Source organism: Dama dama, chromosome 5 (assembly GCF_033118175.1).
Source record: "Dama dama isolate Ldn47 chromosome 5, ASM3311817v1, whole genome shotgun sequence".
Lineage (NCBI taxonomy): Eukaryota > Metazoa > Chordata > Mammalia > Artiodactyla > Cervidae > Dama > Dama dama.
Genome location: NC_083685.1, coordinates 18,374,966 through 18,392,396, shown reverse-complemented (window position 1 = coordinate 18,392,396; position 17,431 = coordinate 18,374,966). Strand labels below are relative to the sequence as shown.

The 17,431-nt window shown below is 41.7% G+C and overlaps 1 protein-coding gene across 1 annotated transcript in view; it reads right to left on the bottom strand.

Moving 5' to 3' along the window:
- PPTC7 (protein phosphatase targeting COQ7) overlaps positions 1–10,841 on the bottom strand; it is a 40,095-nt gene extending 29,254 nt beyond the window's left edge. Inside the window, exon 1 of the mRNA XM_061141926.1 lies at positions 10,368–10,841. Within this exon, the coding sequence (XP_060997909.1) occupies positions 10,368–10,599 (232 nt within the window). The 5' untranslated portion in view covers positions 10,600–10,841. The remainder of the gene's footprint in view (positions 1–10,367) is intronic.
- Positions 10,842–17,431: the final 6,590 nt, after the last annotated feature.

Sequence of the window (17,431 nt, the reverse complement as noted above, 5' to 3'; positions counted from 1 at the left end):
ACTGTAAAGCACAGGGAACTCTACTCAATACTCTGTAATGGCCTACATGAGAAAAGAATCTAAACAAAGAGTGGATATATATATAACTGATACACTTTGCTGTACACCTAAAATGACACTGTAAATCAACTTTATTCCAAGGAAAATTACAAAAAAAAAAAAAAAGAGAGAGGAAATGAGCCCATCACCTCATCCTAGAGTTGCACAAGGTGTTGGGCCCTCCTCTCACCGCATGTTAAACTAAGCCTGAATGGAGAGACACTTGAAAAGGAGTCCTGGAGATGACACAGCTCCCAGCATTCTTTGCCACTAACTGGCTGTAGAACACTGACCAAACAACTTCGCTAAACTTTAGTTTTCTCATCCGTGAAATAAAGAGCAGGAGAACAAATTCTCTGCAGAGCTCCTTTTTCTAAGATTCTAAGTCACAATGCAAGACAAGGGAGCCTGTTTTAGAAACTCTATAAAATAAAAGTTAACAGGCACGTACAAAGTCACTTTAGCCATGTCCAACTCTTTGCAACCCTATGGATGGTAGCCCGCCAGGCTCCTCTGTCCACAGGATTCTCCAGGCAAGAATACCGGAGTGGGTTGCCATGTCCTCCAGGGGATCTTCCCAACCCAGGGATCGAACTCATATCTCTTATGTCTCCTGAAATGGCAGGTAGGTTCTTTACCACTAGCCCCATCTGGAAAGAATATTACATTTACTGTATGAACTAGTTTAGAAGCAAACATTCCATTGCACGCTTTTCAATTTATCCTTTCCCATTAGTATACCACCTCATGTATGTTTTCAAAGAATTTCAATAATGATTTAGAGAGTAAAAACAATGTCCCATGTCCTTTTACTTCAGTTTTAACCACCTGACTAGAATCTTGGGGAAGTTTTTTCTCCTTTAAGCCACTGACAAAAAGGCCAACCATTTTTCAATTTGAAATTCTGATAAAAGATAGCTATAGATTAACTGGCTTCACTGAATTCAGATGATCTGTAAATATTTAATATATATGTGTAGAATTTATTCATGAAACACACCAAAGACCATTAATTGTTCAGTGAATTCAGTGTACATGAACAAGAAAACTAAGATGAATGTGGCTTTTGAAGAATTAAGTGGATTTTTAAAAACAATACATTCATAAAACATCTCTGTTTATACTTTCTCAGTTCATAGCAACATTGATGACCATATTGCCAATTAGCATTCAACCTAGAGGCCATGAACAGTTTTCTTGTGTAAATAGCTCAAATCTATTTTCTAATCCAAAACTGCTGCCCAAACACTGATGTAAAAGCAGAAGCACTCTTTGTTTGCTTCATTCAGCATAGCTAACCTTTTGCATCTACCTCAAATGACAGCACAGACTACTTTGATAAGTCAAAAACCTACTGGAGACAGCATCCTTGAAAGATCAAAATGTACAGTCACAGTCGTACAAAAAGAAAGAAGTTACCTCATCATGAGGGAATGAGTACAAGAAAAATCAGTGCAAAAATGTGTTGGAACTGGCTTGAGTCAAAATAGTACTCAGTCGCTAAACAGAAAGCACTCTTTGTAGTAAGTCACTTTTGTAGTCTCTGGCAAAGTTTTTGCAGTCATTTTGTAGTCCGTGGGATTCATACCAACAATTCAATCAGTTCTAGAACTATTCACCGGCTACAAACTTATTTACCTCAAAAACAACTGTTTAAGAACCTAGTAAATTCATAAATTGTTAAATGTGACAGACTCAAGATCAACAATAAGCTTATATATATATATTTTTAATTTTTTACTTATTTATTTGTGTTGCTCTGGGTCTTTGTTGCTTTGCACGGGTTTTCTCTAGTTGCTGTGAGTGGGGGCTACTCTAGTTGCAGTGTGCAGACTTCTCATGTTGCAGAGCACCAGCTCTAGGCACTCGGACTTCAGTAGTTTTGACACGGAGGCTCAGTAATTGTAGTTTGAGGGTTCTAGAGCTTGAGCTCAGTGGCTGTGGCACAGGGACTTAGCTGCTCCGCACCACGTGGTATCTTCCCGGACCAGGGATCGAACCTGTGTCACTTGTATTGGCAGACAAATTCCCATCCACTGTACCACCAGGGAGGTTCCAACAATAAGCTTACTGATGAGAGTAATTTCACAACAAATGGAAAGGTATGAATTTGTATAACTTTTTTGGAGTGACCTACACTACTATTTAAATCAGAAGCCTTTCAAAAGTTCACAGCCTTAGACTCAGGAACTCCTCTTCAAGGAATTTATCCTAAGGAAATATTCAAATGTAGAGATATTTACTCTAGTGTTACTTGTAACAGAAAATTGGAAATAATCTAAATAACTAAAAATAGAGGACTTCATGGGCTATATATGCAGTAAAATATGATACCTACGATTATTAGCATGGAAATATGCTCAAGTTACATTACTTATTAATAACATTACAGAGCAGAATATATAGTAACCTGGTCTTACTTGTTAATTTGTATACATACAATTGTATATACACAAAAGTTAGAGGAAACCACACTGACTATAACTGAGTTATAAGTTACAAGTATTTCATACTGTGCTTTTGTGAACATGTGCTACTTTTTATAAGCACAAAACAAAATCATTTACTTAAAAGCACTAGATTCGAAAGAGAAAACTTAGGTTCAAGTCCCAGCTCTGATACTAGCTGTACTAACCTTACTGATGAGTCAACTTTATAGATGAGGAAACAGATACAGATTAAGCAGAGCTAAGAGCAACTATCTCATAGTAAAAAGATTAAATAAGGTAAAACATAAAAATACACTGTAAAATCTAAAGCACTGAACAAAGCACTGGTAAGTTGAACCATATTTTGTGTCAGATATTGAACAAAGGCTTAGGAGAAAACAGAATGAAGTATCTTCACTCTTTAAAGAAAAGTTTCTGCTCCTCCACTGCCCCACCCCACCCCACCCCCCCAACCACAGCATTCCCCTAAAATCCAGTTTGGGATCCCATTCAAAAGTATTTAGTATCTTCTTTAAAATTTTAAACTAGAAGATCGGTGCCACTTGTCAACTCAAATTTAAATCAGTAAGTGTGTGTTATCAGCCCAATGCCTTCTGCAGTGTGTCAGTTTTTGCAAAAAATGTTTTGATTTATGATGCAATTCTGTGAACTGTGTGAACTGTTTAATAACAGGAAACAAATGCTTTTAGATCTCAGAGAGATAGAAAACTACCAGATTTTTAAAATATTTGACAACCCTCAAACAAGACAGATCACTGAATTTAATACAAATGACAAAAAATTAGGATATAGGTAACCAGTTCTTAAAATGAGACCAAAAGTTAACACTACCTTTGAAAGGCAAACTTAGAAAGCACACCATTCTTCAACTGAAAGAAAAGTAAAACTTCTTTAGACAGAACAAACTGTCAACTTACTTTTCCAAAGCATTTTCCTGAAAATTCTGACTTAAAGTCCCAGTTAAGGCCTCTCTAAAAGGCACAGGGACCTTTATAAAATGAATTTGACATTTAGTTTGAACTTGACATAAGCGTTTATTCAAAGGACGTGGTTGTAGGTCAAATATTCTGACCTGGTGTAGTGGTTCTTGAGTCACAGGAGTACAAACTCCGTTTGGACACTGTTACAACCATTCAGGTCATGTATTGGCCAGTTTCAGAAAGCAGGGCTAAAGTTCAGGAAAGGCCTCCTCTAATTCAGGTTCCCTCAACTCCTCTCCCCCCAGAAAACACCCACAGCACAACCAGCTAATATCTACTTCTTACCTTCTGCTACAATTTAAAACCTTTTAACAAAAGTATATTTTCTAAAAAGTATTAACAGTCATGCATTCAAAATGCAATTACTTGCTCTATTAAAAAAAAAAAAAATTCATCCAGATTCCTTTAAGGAGATTATTAACAAACTGAGAGAGAAGCTGGAAGTTAGGAAAATTTAAAACCTAAGCTCGAGAATTCCTAGATTAAAGACTGACTAAAAGAAAAGTAGCTCTCTCTGACAGTAAAACAAATAAGAAAATGACTTTAAAAATAATATGCCTTATACCATATGAAAAGTACAATATACCTATGTAGCAAAATGAGAAAAATATCAGTGAACAGGAATTAAGAAACAAACAGCAAAATTCCTCTATCCGTTAACCCTATAATCTATCTATTACAGAATGAGAGAATACCATGAAGAGTTGAAGAGCAACTAGTCAGTGGCTATTTTTTTGTCAGCAGCTTCTTAAACCCTGCTGTTTCTACGAGTCCTGGAAGGCTCTTTTACTGAGCCAACAACTCTCATACTTCCTTAAACATTCCACAATTTTCTCTCGAAAGCAAATAGATTACTATGAAATCCAGCATATTTAAAGTACTGACTGATCTCAGAACTTATATATCTGATTGCTGACATTTAAAAAATATTCCCCCTCTAGTAATAATTATATTAGAATGATATAAAATAGATATATAAAGACAACTATATTGCTCACAGTTACAGAGTTATATTATGACTAGCAATTTCATTTCTCGGTATATACCCAAGAGAATAGAAAATATGTTTACAAAAAAACCTATACATAAATGTGTCATAGCAGCTCTATTCACAACAGCCCAAAAGTGGAAACAACACAATGTCCATTAACAGATTTTTTTAAATGTGGCATACTCATATCAGAATAGTATTCAGCCATAAAAAGGAATATACACTACAGTGTAAATAAATTTTATAGTACCGCTTCTGTTTTATATTTTGGTTTTTTTGGGCCGTAAGGCATGTGGGATCTTGGCTCCCTGACCAGGGCCCTTACTGGCATCTTCTGCATTGGAAGGTGAAGTCCTAACCACTGGACTGCCAGGAAGTTCTAATATGGGTAAATCTTAAAAATCTTATGCTGAGTGAAAAAAGTCAGACACCAAAGACCACGTACTACATGATTTCATTTACCTGAAATGCCCAAAATAGACACATCTGTTAGTGTCAGAATCTACTTTCAGCTGCCAGGGGCTGAGGGAGGGGAGTTGGGAAGTGACTAATCGTTAGGGGTTTTCTTGCAGAGTGATGAATATGTTCTGGAACTAGTTAGTGGCAGTGGTTGCACAACCTTATGAATGTTGTGTTACTGAACTTTTCACTTTAAATGGTGAATGTCACGGCAGGTGAATTGTATATTTAAAAAAAAAATTTCAGTCAGGGTCATGTCGGCTGAATGTTGACAGGTAGATCAGGTTGAATTCTGACTTTCAGAAAATTACAACTCTATAAATGATGAGACAGGTTTCCTGACACAACTTGAAATCTAGATAAGGGAAATTCAAAAGAGGGCTTCTTGGAAGGCTGAAATTAGCACACATACACACTCCTCCAAAGTGACTAGTACTTTGTTAAAAGGGCAACTCACTTTCAGATATAGAGCTTTTTGATCAAGTATATAAAAATTACTATGATTGCTGGAAAACATCAAATTGTACCTAACCAATTCACTTCCTAAATAAAATTTTGATCTTTATATTGTTCATGTAATCCTCATACTTTAAGATAACTACTTTTTATATAAAAAAAAATTTTTTTTTTTTTTGGTCATGCTGAGTAATTTACGGGATCCTAGTTCCCTGACCAGGTATCAAACTCTGTGCCCTGTGCAATGGAAGTGTGAAGTCCTAACCACTGGACTGCCAGGAAGTTCCAAGACAAACTACTTTTAAGACTGGCATAACTCACAGAAATATTTCAAATTCCTGGCCACAATCAAAATTTTATCTAGAGGCTAGACTTTTATTTCTGTTTAAGGTTTCAAGTTAAATCAAGCTTAAATAAATATCGTCCAGTTTTATAAGAATTACTTTACAACTCAATACAACTCAAAGCCAGAACTTAGATGGCATACACCATGCTATCTTTTTTTCAATAAACTGTGGTTTAGTATGCAGAGGAGTTTTTGCTGCATTTTAATTATGAGTCATAGAATGAATAAATAAGTACATATACACATACACACCCTTAAGTGAAAAAGCAATACCAGAATGATTTAACGGTACCAGAAAACAGACCAGTTCTGAACTCACTTATCTTGTCAAGAACACTTAACCAGTGGTGTAAAAGAGGACTGGATCGAACAGGGAATCTTGGTGCTAGTCCTAATTCTACCATTAACATTGGCAAAGAACTTTGTGGGGTTACTCCTAGTGGAGTAACCTTGGCAAAGTCATTTGACCCTCTGCAGACTTGTCTTCTCTTCAGTAAAATGAAAGAACTGGATTCCAAGGTTTCTAAATCTTACAACCCTCAACAGTCTTTGATTCTATTGTTAAGTAGCTTAGGGCTGTAAGAGGCCCAGCAATTACACACTAGGCAGCTCCCATATTTTTATGTACTTAGGCAACCACGCCATATAGAGTAACAAGAGAACCCAGTATTAGTCACAGGGAAGAAGGAAAAAGAAAAGTGCACACAGCTCCTGCTGGTACTGGTTTACTCCTGTTGGATCTAATAAAGAGAAAGCACCTTTGCCAATTTTCCAGGGGATAGGAGTGGTTCCTATGTCTCACCACACCCACCATAGTTGGTTTTTCCTAAAAGAAATCCAGTGGGACTCTACAAAAATGTTGTAAAGCAGCAAGTACTTTTAGTCACTGCATGACTAACAGGACAGATCAATTCTAAATTAAAGAAATAAAACAGCTTTCTCTTTCTAATACAAAAAGAAATAAACAGCTTTCATTCCAAAGAGTCCTAGATGACCACAGTGAATTGCACAGATAACTTAGCAATATATAGCGTCAACCCAAAGAAAACTAATTAACAATAGAACTAGAAAGTTCAAAGCACTGAGGTTCAACATGACATTATTCAACACAGCCTCTTTTTTTTTTGGCTGCTCCATGCAGCATGTGGGATCTCAGTTCCCTTGTGGTGTGCTGTGCTTGGTCACTCAGTTGTGTCCGACTCTTTGGGACCCCACGGACTGTAGCCCTCCAGGCTCCTCTGTCCATGGAATTCTCCAGGCAAGAATACTGAAGTGGGTTGCCATGTTCTTCTCCAGGGGATCTTCCCAATCCAGGGATCAACCCCATGTCTCCCACACTGCAGGCAGATTCTTTATTGACTGAGCCGCCATCAAACCTGGGCCTCAGCAGTGAAAGCACTGAGTCAGAACCACGAGGCCACCAGGGAACTCCCTCAACATAGTCTTTAATGCAATTCAGTTTACAACTCCAACTTCCAGAGTAAAAAGCAGTATTAAAAACTCACTGAGACACATTACCTCTTCCACAGCAAGAGATAACCAGATCTGCCTATAATGGGATGGTGTCACTAAAAGAAGTCACCATCATATGAATTGGTTTGTGGAAACCAAAGATCAAATGAGGCCAACTCACAAGTTGTACTAGGTGGCTCTCAAGATGGCTCTCTGGAAGAACTCCAACAGAAGACAGTCCTAGGGAACCTGTATTCCCAGATTTGCATACAACTCTCTCTCAAAACAGCTCTTTGTCAAATATGGCCAAAGACCATCCCTAGTTCACATAAGCCATCATCTGTCTGGTTATGTCTAGGAACATTCCTTTCAAGAGGGGTACAGAGCTGTAGTTCTTAATCTGGTACCACCCAAGGACCTCTGGATGGACCTCTAGGCGGCCCATAAGTGGATTCCATGTACTTCATGGGGTCTCTGAAGTCTCCAAGTGTTAGTGTTATTTGCTCAGTCGTGCCCGACTCTGCGACCCCATGGACTGCAGCCCACCAGGCTCCTCTGTCCATGGGATTTTCCAGGCAAGAATACTGGAGTGGGTTGCCATTTCCTTCTCTAGGGGATGTTCCCAACCCAGGGATCGAACCCGGGTCTCCTGCACTGCAGGCAGATTCTTTACCAACTGAGCTACAAGGGAAGCCCGAAGTCTCCAAAGGCCTATGCTAATTTTGTCTCTACGCACATTTCTGGAGGGAGACAGCCTGTGGACAGTGAACCAAGAGGCTGTGAATCAAGCAAAGTTAAGAACCACTGGTTTCAGCGCCAGATATAAAACAACATATCTCCTGAAGGTGCCCATGTGAATAGAAAGGGAAGTAATGTCCACTATTTGAGATAAAAAATAACAAACAGTGCTATCTTTTCAAAACAAAAATATATGCTGGTCAGAAGTTTTTGAGGATCAGGTAGTCCACTTCCCTCATCCTCTAGTCTAGAGGAGGAAAATGAGCTGAGAGGTTCTTGCCCAAAACCACAGATCACAGAGTGGTAAAGCTGAGCACCTAACCAGGCGGGTTTCAGTCAGGATGGTATATTTATACATTTTTCAAAATGGGTTGGACCAAAGTTTCACATATCCTTATAAATACCCCACTCCATTAAGAAGGTAGCCTTCAAAAAACTTCAAATTTCAGTGTAGGCATCTGACATATTAAACTATCCCCTGAATAATTAATCAAATCACAGATCTTTCACATAAGCCAGCACATAGCAGATTTTTAAGGGGGAACCTTAGTGGCTCAATATCCTCTATCCTATTGCACTATAACAGCAACTTGAAAAAGCAGTACAGGTCACAAGCTTTTAACTGTGAAGTGCCTCGATTGTAATGAAAAAAGAACCACTGACAGACCTTTAAAAAAAAAAAAGATATCAGGGGCTTCCCTGGTGGTCCAATGGTTAAGAATCTGCCTGCCAATGCAGAAGACATGGGTTCAATCCTTCGTTCAGGAAGATCCCACATGCCACCGAGCAACTAAGTAAGCCTCTGCATCACAACTACCAAGCCCATGCACCTCAACTACTGAAGCCAGTATGCCTAGAGTACATGCTCAACAAGAGAAGCCCCTGCCTGTGGCAACTAGAGAAAGCCTGCGTGCAGCAAGGAAGACCCAGCACAATCAAAAATAAATTAAATAAATAAATAAACCTTTAGTCAGGGTCGAGCTGACTTTAGAGTGGATTTGTACAACTTCAATTTTCCTTCCCCCAGGGAACTCTACTCAGTACTCTGTAATGACCTATATGGGAAAAGAATCTAAAAACAAGTGGATATATGTATATGTATATCTGATTCACTTTTGTATAGCAGAAACTAACACAACATTATAAATCAACTATAATCCAATAAAAAAATTCTTTTTAAACTTGCAAGTTCCCTTCTAAGACGTCTTTGCCTAAACACTAAACGATTTTTTCAACCTACCTACTTTAGTCTTTCATAAACTAAACTAAAAGCAACTTTTCTAGTGCATCTCATACATAGTACATGAGTAAAAGCAAAGATAATAGACTTATTCTGAGGCTAAACTAAAAAGTAATTCTTATCATAAAATTACAGGACCCTGTGTTCCAATGCCAAGCTTTGGCTCAGTATATGCAATTTAAAGTAGTCAAAATACTCAATCTCACCTGAGAAGTGAAAACAAAGAGACATTTGAACTTGAGTTCAATGACAACGTGTCCTTCAATTTCACAGGAAGTGCTCTACTTATTAAGAGAGATTTAAATGGCATAGGAGTCTATGGCATATGCACTGTCTCCAAAGACATGCATGATGGTAAAGTTTCTGATTGCTTCTGAATTCTATTTAGCCATTTCTGCAAGCTCTAACTCTAGACTCCCAACCCCTAAGATGTAACTGGACTAGGCCCTCCAAAGCACCTGTGGCCTGAAATGGCTTTAACCAATTCTAAGGCTTTCTTGGCCGCAGTGAAGAAGAGGGTTTGACCATTCTATTTTGGGTCAAGGAGACTCTCTTCCACCCTAAGTGACCTCAAGTGGTCAAGATCAGTTTGGAAGAATGCACTGCGAGTGATTTTTTTTTACCAGGCCAGCGGCCTCTGCTGCGAGACTCAGACAAGGATGGAGATCTGGTCTTGGATCGAGACGACGAAAGAATGCGGCTGAGCTGTGTGGGGCTTACGACAGCCAGTCTGCTCGGGAGCCCACAACCCATAGCCGGGCCGAGGCGTCAGGAGCTCGAAGAAGCAGGGATCCGCAGGGCACGAAGAGGGAGGAGGAAGGGAGCGAGAGAATGAGAGTGAGGTTCGGAGCCTGCAGGTGTCGCCGGGGGAGGGGACGAGGTCGTCTGGGGCTGGCCCTGCCAAGTGACTAACAGTGCGGTTCCGGACTCGGACAAACTGGTCACATTATCAGGGTGTGTGACCTTGAGCATGTGGCTCCACCGCTCAGCGCCTCAGTTTCCTCAACTCTAAAATGAGGGTTGATCAAGTGGAAAAACGTACCTTCAAGCGCTTGGCACGGCGCCTGGCACCTAGTAAGCGCTCCGTACAAATGAGCTACTACTACTGGCTCACTGGCTCCTCTTACCGCCTGGAGGAGCTGGAAAAGCCCCGAGAAGGGGAGTCCCCAGGAGGCGGATCCGGGGCTTGGGAGGGGGGACCCGGCCGGGCACTCACCGAGCACGTCTGCTGAGCGGTGCCGGGCTACGAAGCACGCATCGTCCCCATAGCAAGCGCCCTTCTTGAGGAGGCCCTTACGGAAGTCCTTGCCGAAGCCGCAGCCGGCCGTCACCAGCCCGTAGTCACCGCCGCCGCCGCCGCCGCCGCCTCCGGCCCTGGGGTCGGTCTGCGAGAGGCCGCCGAGCACGGCGCGGGCCACCAGTCGCCCGTACGAGAGGACCGAGAACATCGCCGCCGCCGCCCCCCCGAGGAGGCGGGGGGCCCGGGGAACAGGAGGACGCGGAGGCCCGGAGCCGGCTCTCTCCTCAGCCGCAGCCGAGCCGCCGCCGGCACGCTCCTCAAGGCGGCGCGCAGTTACCGCCGCCGCCCTTGCCCGACGCGCGGGGCCTCGCACACGCTCCGCCGCGCGCACTGGAGCCAGAGCGAGGTCAGAACCGGCGGCTCCTCCGCCTCAGCCCGACTAGGGTCCCGGCTGCAGCCACCGCTGCCGCCGCCATCTTCCGCTCCACTAGCGTGTTCCGGGCCGCGCCGGCAGCACCGCCCCCTTATGACCACGCCTCTATCCCCGCCCATGGCCCGCGGCTTAGGCCCAAGCCCCGCCTCCTCGGCTCGCTGCCCTATGCAGTCACAGAGGTCGAGCTTGCGCAGAGGATGTGGTCACAATGTCTCCTAGGAGTTGTAGTCCGAAGGTTGTAGTCGCTTCTTTTAATTCACTGCCTAGCTTCAACGACCTAGGAGGAGTTCCCAGACGCGAGGCCGAAGTTAAAATATGGAGAATTACAAGTGGGTTGTTTGAAAGTTTTCTCCCTTGCCTTCAGTGAAGAGAAAACGCCACTATTCCTTAAAAAAAAAAAAAAAAAACTGGAAAAAATTAATCGGGTCACGTATGATTTTTCTATAACACATATATTAAACGGAAGTACACAAATCTAGTGACACCTCCAGCATTTGTATATTGGAAGGGTTTAGGGACCGTAATCTGTTTGGAAAGAAGAACCGTTTTGCATAATGTTTAGAAAAATTCGAGAATAATGATGGAGATTCAGGCACAACCACTGCAGACATACAGAAGTCATACAGAAGTGTTTCAGACTTTCAGATGATCCTGCCAAGTGAGGAACAAAAAAATTCTAGGCCCCAAGTTTCTTTGCCTCAAATCTGAATTTTCTTGAAGATCTACCCGGCTAAGCAGGTCTTCTCCCCACTTCTGACTTGGGCGCCAAAGACTTGCAAAAATGACAGCCCTGCCTCTCTCCTCCCACAGCTGCCACCTCTTCTCATGGAAAGGACAACCCTTGGCCAGACAGGCCGCTCCCCTACTTTTTTTTAAGCTTTCAGCCTACCCCTAACAAACATCACAGTAGCCTTCTCCAGATTTTGACTAAGTGACTTTCTGAAATTTAGGTTGAAAAGTAAATTTCATGGGGAGTTTGTAATCTAATGGAAAGATTAGCTCCAACAATATGTGTAATAGGTTTGTATGTGTATGTGAATGTATATTCAAATTACATACCATATTGGTGGGACTGTACATAATCTAGTCCTTGCATACGTTTCCACTGTCCTTGGTGCTGTGCCCCCTTCACTAACTGGACTGTAGCCATGTTCACAGGTGCCTCAAGGCCTTTGCTTTTGCTCTTCCTTCCACCCACCATGTGTTTATTTTTATTATATATATATATATATTTTTTTTTGGCTGCACTTCACAGTGAATAGGACCTTAGCTCCTCCACCAGGGATTGAACCCATACCCCTCTGCAGTGGAAACATGGAGTCTTAACCACTGGACCACCATGGGAAGTCCCCTTCCATCCACTTGAATCTAATTCCATTTCTTGAGTGTCCTGTGTTCTTTCTTAGTGTATCCCCAGAACATATGGGCACATGATAAACACTTAAATATATGAATGAATGCATATTTCACTAGATCCTAAGCACCCTAAAGGCAAGGATCATTTGCCACTATATTATTACAACTGATACAATTTATATAAATATTGAATAAAAGTGATAATTGAATAGGAAACATAAATATTAATAATAAAATATAGCATTTGTCAAATAAGGGAATGATTAAATGAATGGATTCAGAAATAAAAGAAAATAGATTTGATGCAAATGATCTAATCTGAAATAGTTTTGCTGTCACCCAGAAGCATTGGTCCTTTTCCAGCTTTTTGACAGAACTATGATTCCTCTGGGGATTCCTGTCTCATTCTACAAATGAATCTCTTTTACACCTTTTTAAGTATATCTAAAGACCTGCCAACCATCCACTCCAAGCACATTCCGTTATCCCAATTACTGTCATCATTAAATACTTCTGTGGTTCACGGTGTGCTAAGTACTCTATATGTTTCTGTCCTTAAGGGTTTTCATCAATACTGGACTGAACAAACCACTTCACACAATGAGTGGTCTTTTGTCAAATGTGTAGACAAAAAAAGATTCATTTACCGGATAAAAGAGTGATTCTAGGCATGCAGTCACACCTTGCTATTTTTTTATGGCCCACAAGAATTAGAGTGTCCAGAAGAAGCAGGTGGAACCTTGCAGATGCTCAGCTTGGCATTTATGTCTGTGCCAGCCATGCTAAAGGTTGTTCTTTTAAGTACATACCACTACCAAATCCCAGCCAGGATGTCAGGTAATTCTACCCCAAGGACAAACTTTTTAAAATAGCATGTCAACCCTTATTCCTTGCCTTGTCAAACTCCCTCAAGCTACTACCTTTTCATTTTCAGGATGTATATTACCTCATTTCCGTGACACTCACAGGAACCAGTTGGATGAGATAAGCAGGAGCATAAGATGTAACTCTGATGCCGGGTAACCTCTGCTCTGTTGGGGCTACTGTTTTCACAGTTAAATGATACCAGTGCCTTGAGTTTCCTGCAAATGAGTTTTCTGCAAATGAGTTGCTGTTTGGAGCACAATGTGAACAGAATCCTTTCTCAAAGCTCCTTTGCTCTTTTTGGAAAGAAGAAGAGACAGGGCCTCAGGTTCCCTTGAATCATTTATTCCAGAGCCAGTTTTGAAAAGTCTCACTATAGTGGGGAAGCCAGGAGAGGGTACTTGGAAAAAAAAAACACACCACACTTTCCCCTGCCCTCCCCGGGAGCACAATTCACTTGTGACATTTTGCTAGACTTTAAAAGCCCTGAGTTTTCTTCCTTAACAGAGTTACATTCCTAGCACTTCAAGGATTCCTGGGAGGTCAGTTGTCACTCTCAGAAGCGAGCAAGTGGTGAAAATACCGTCTGTGTTCCCAGGGCACCTCTATGGCATTAGGAAAGAGCTTTGCACTGGAGTCACCCCCAGCTCCTAAAAATAGAAAGGGGGGAAAAAAAAAAAGGCATGAATTCCCTAATGAGATTTTTTGCCAGACTAGTACACTGATCTCTGATTTCTTTTTGCTAACCTATTCAAAAAGAGAATTAATTAGTTTATGGCAAGGTTTCTTAACCTTGGTACTATTGACATTTGGGGGCCACATAATTCTTTGTGGGAGGGGGCTGTCTTATACAATGAAGGGTGTTTAGCAGCATCCCTGATCTGAACCTACTAGATGCTAATAGCACACTCACCCCTAGTTGGGGCAACCAAAAATGTCCCCAGACATTGGCAAATGCCCCTAGGGGGCAAAATTGCCTCTAGTTCAGAACCACTGAGTTATACCAATGCCTTACAAGTGAACAAATATTTGGGAAGCACTTGTTAAGTCTGAGGCTCTGTGTTAAGAATTAAAAAACACTGATGCCTTCATAGCAGTTATAGTATTGACAAAGAGGGTTAAAATTAAGTAAATTATAGAGGAAATAAGCACCATCAGTTGAAATAAAGGCATGTAAGGAGGAGAAAGAGGAGCTATTGGGATGGAAGAATAGTCAGGGCACTTTATGGAGAAGTAACATTTGTGAGAGGCCAGCATGGCCAGGGACTTCCCTGGTGGCTCAGTGGTAAAGAATCTGCCTGCCAATGCAGGTGACGCAGGAGACACAGGTTCAATTCCTGGGTCAGGAAGATCCCCTGGAGGAGGAAATGGCAATCCACTCCAGTATTCTTGCTTGGAAAATCCCATGAACAGAGGAGCCTGGTGGGTTTCAGTCCATGAGGTTGCAAAGAGTCAGACACGACTTAGCAACTGAACACAAGCAAGAGCATGGACAGAGGTCTGAGGAGGAGATATAATCATTCCAAGAGAAATGGGAAATCAGCAAACTCAGAGTGTGACTGAAGAAGAGCAAGTAGTCCAGTGCAGCTCAACCTCAGGGTTTGCATGAGGAATAATGAGAAATGGAGCTAGGAAAACAGTTTAGAAACTATTTTGCATAAAAAGGAATGAAAAAAATAAAATAAAAAAATAAAAAGGAATGAAGTACTGACATATGCTTCAACATAGAGGAACCTTGAAAACATTATACTAAGTTAAAGACACCAGTCCCCAAAGACCACGCATTGTATGATGCTATTTCTATGAAATGTCCAGAACAGAAAAACCCACAGAGACAGAACCCAGATTAGTAGTTGGCAGAGACTGGGAGGAAGGGGAAAGGGAATGATTGCTAATGGGTTTGGGGTTCCTTTTTGGGGTAATGAAAATGTTCTGGAATTAGTAGTAATGGTTGCATAACCTTTTATATGTACTAAAAAACAATTAACTGTACACTTTAAAAGAGTGAATGTTATGGTATGTGAGTATCTCCATTAAAAAAAAAATAGTTTAGGACTTACAGCAGAGGGTCTTGTATGCTATGCTGAGGGTGCTTAATGCTGGAGACAACAAGGCGGGGGGGGGGGGGGTCACTAAATGCTCTAAATATGCCAATAATAATAAAATAACAATAAATAATATTATAATTATAATAAGATAATAAAGCAAGAATAGTGATGAGAATGAGAGCAATAGATACCATGGATTAAGAACTTCCCACGTGCATTACCTGCATGACCTGCACTGACCACCTATTTAAGCATGAAAACACCCAACAGTCCTGTCTATGTTTCACGTGGGACTCATTTATTCTGTTTACTGTTTGTCTCTGCCCTGACGAAAATGTAAGTTCCATAAGAGTAGGGGATTTTGTGTATTTTATCCTTTATCTCACGTGTCTAGAACACTCCCTAGCATACATTAGGTAACAAGTAAATACCTAAGAAGCGAATGCTGTTAAGAGAAACTTAGAGGTCATATAGAGCAAGCAACTTGTACAATTGAGAAAAGGGAAGGGTAAGGAACAGGTTCCTCCCATAGGAATTTAATGGGTGGAGCTAGGTTAACTGGCGAGCTCTCCAGGAGAGTCTTGGTCCCGCCCTGCAAAGCCTTTTTGAAGGCATTAGCCACAAGCTGCTCTTTCCACTGAACTTTGCATTGTGTGTGATGGTCATATTTTCTCCCATCTAGAATCCATTGCCTTCCAGTCTCTGATAACAGTACTTTGATTCCTTTACGTGGTTTGAGAGGAACTAGATTTCGGGAGGGCACATGATCCAGGCCTGACTCATCAGTGCATTGCATTCTCTTGGTCACAGTGATTGGTCCAGTAGGAAGGCACATGACCCAAGCTAGGCCAATGAAACTCCACTATGGGATTTTGCTGAAAGCGTTAAGGAGAAATTCTCACTAGCGTTTTCTAAACCCATAAGATGCAAGCTTAGAACTGCTGATGGCCGTTTTTGCCACTGCTTAGGAAGAGCCAGCCTGAGAATGAAGGGAATTTAGAGAGAAGCAGAGCCTAGAGATGGTGAACAACAAGAGAATTTGTGATATCGATTAAACCCCTGAATCCAGCTTTGCCTAAAGTCATCAGTCCTCAGTCCCTGAAGTCATGTTAATTCCCTCTTTTGCTTAAGCCACTTTGAGTTTGACTTGCAATGAAGTGAATCCTGACAGATCATGTGATCCTGATACCATGGCTACAATTATTGAATCAGGAATAAGTTACCAAACCAAAGGCAGTTTTTAGAAGGGAACATCTCCTCTGCCAGTTTACATACATAGAAGAGAGGGAACTGCCATGCCTCAGTAGAAAAATTACTGAAATAAAACATCTGATTTCTTTCTTTACTACTTCCATGACAGGAGAATTGGGTCTGACTAGTGGGTTCAGAAGAAGATACTGATGTTACTGAACTCAACTCCCCTTGCCTGATGCTCAGCAAAGTCAGTCTACTGACACCAGGTTGTGGTAAAGAAAAGAACAGGGCACCAAGCAAGGAGAAGAGACAGCTAGTACTCAAGAGAATCAAAAATTTCCTGATGGCTTTCAGGCCAAGGTTTTTAAAGGCAACATGGAGGGTGAGAGTTGCAGGGTGCATGATCAGGTCGTGAACATTTTTCTGATTGGTTGGGGGTGAGGTAACAGGGTGATGTTTCGTAAATCTTCATTAGCCTTCTGGTTCCAGCCAGTCTGGGGTCTATGTGTTTGTGGTCAGAATGTTGTCACCGTTCTCCACCTGGGTGCAAGGCAGGGTGGTGGGTGGTGGTGGGGCAGTGGGGAGTCTTAATTTCTGCAGAACAGTCAGATATATGTCAGATTATTGTCTATATTCCTTCAGGAAGAACTCAGAATCCTGAGACCCTACTGTTCTAATCATTAACTGCCAGAGTTTGCTCTTTGGAACTTGGGGAAGATCAAACAGGAAGTGGGGAACCCTGAGGGGCTTGTACCCAGAAAGGCCCCCCAGAGTCCTGCCCGGTTTCATCCCGCTTTTTCTTTGGTGTTCCTCAGTCCTGAGGGGAGCAGGAGTGGGACAAGAAAGGAATAAAGTTTTGGATAGAGAGGTTAATCATAAAAGAGGCAGGGGACCTCCGTTTCAGGGTAACTCGGTCTCAATGAGCATGTCGCCAGTCCTTTCTCTTTTTCCTTTTTTGCTGTGGTCTGTCCTTCAGATACTCATGTTTCCTCCTCTGCCATGGGGAGCTTGTTCCTCTGAAGGAGGCCTGCAGTCTGTGACCAAGTAAACCAGTGTAATTTAGATGGGAATTGTGGGCACAATGAAACGGTGTACTCCAGTCCGCCTCCTCAATAAAGCTGATACCTTGTACCTCTGGCTGCCTG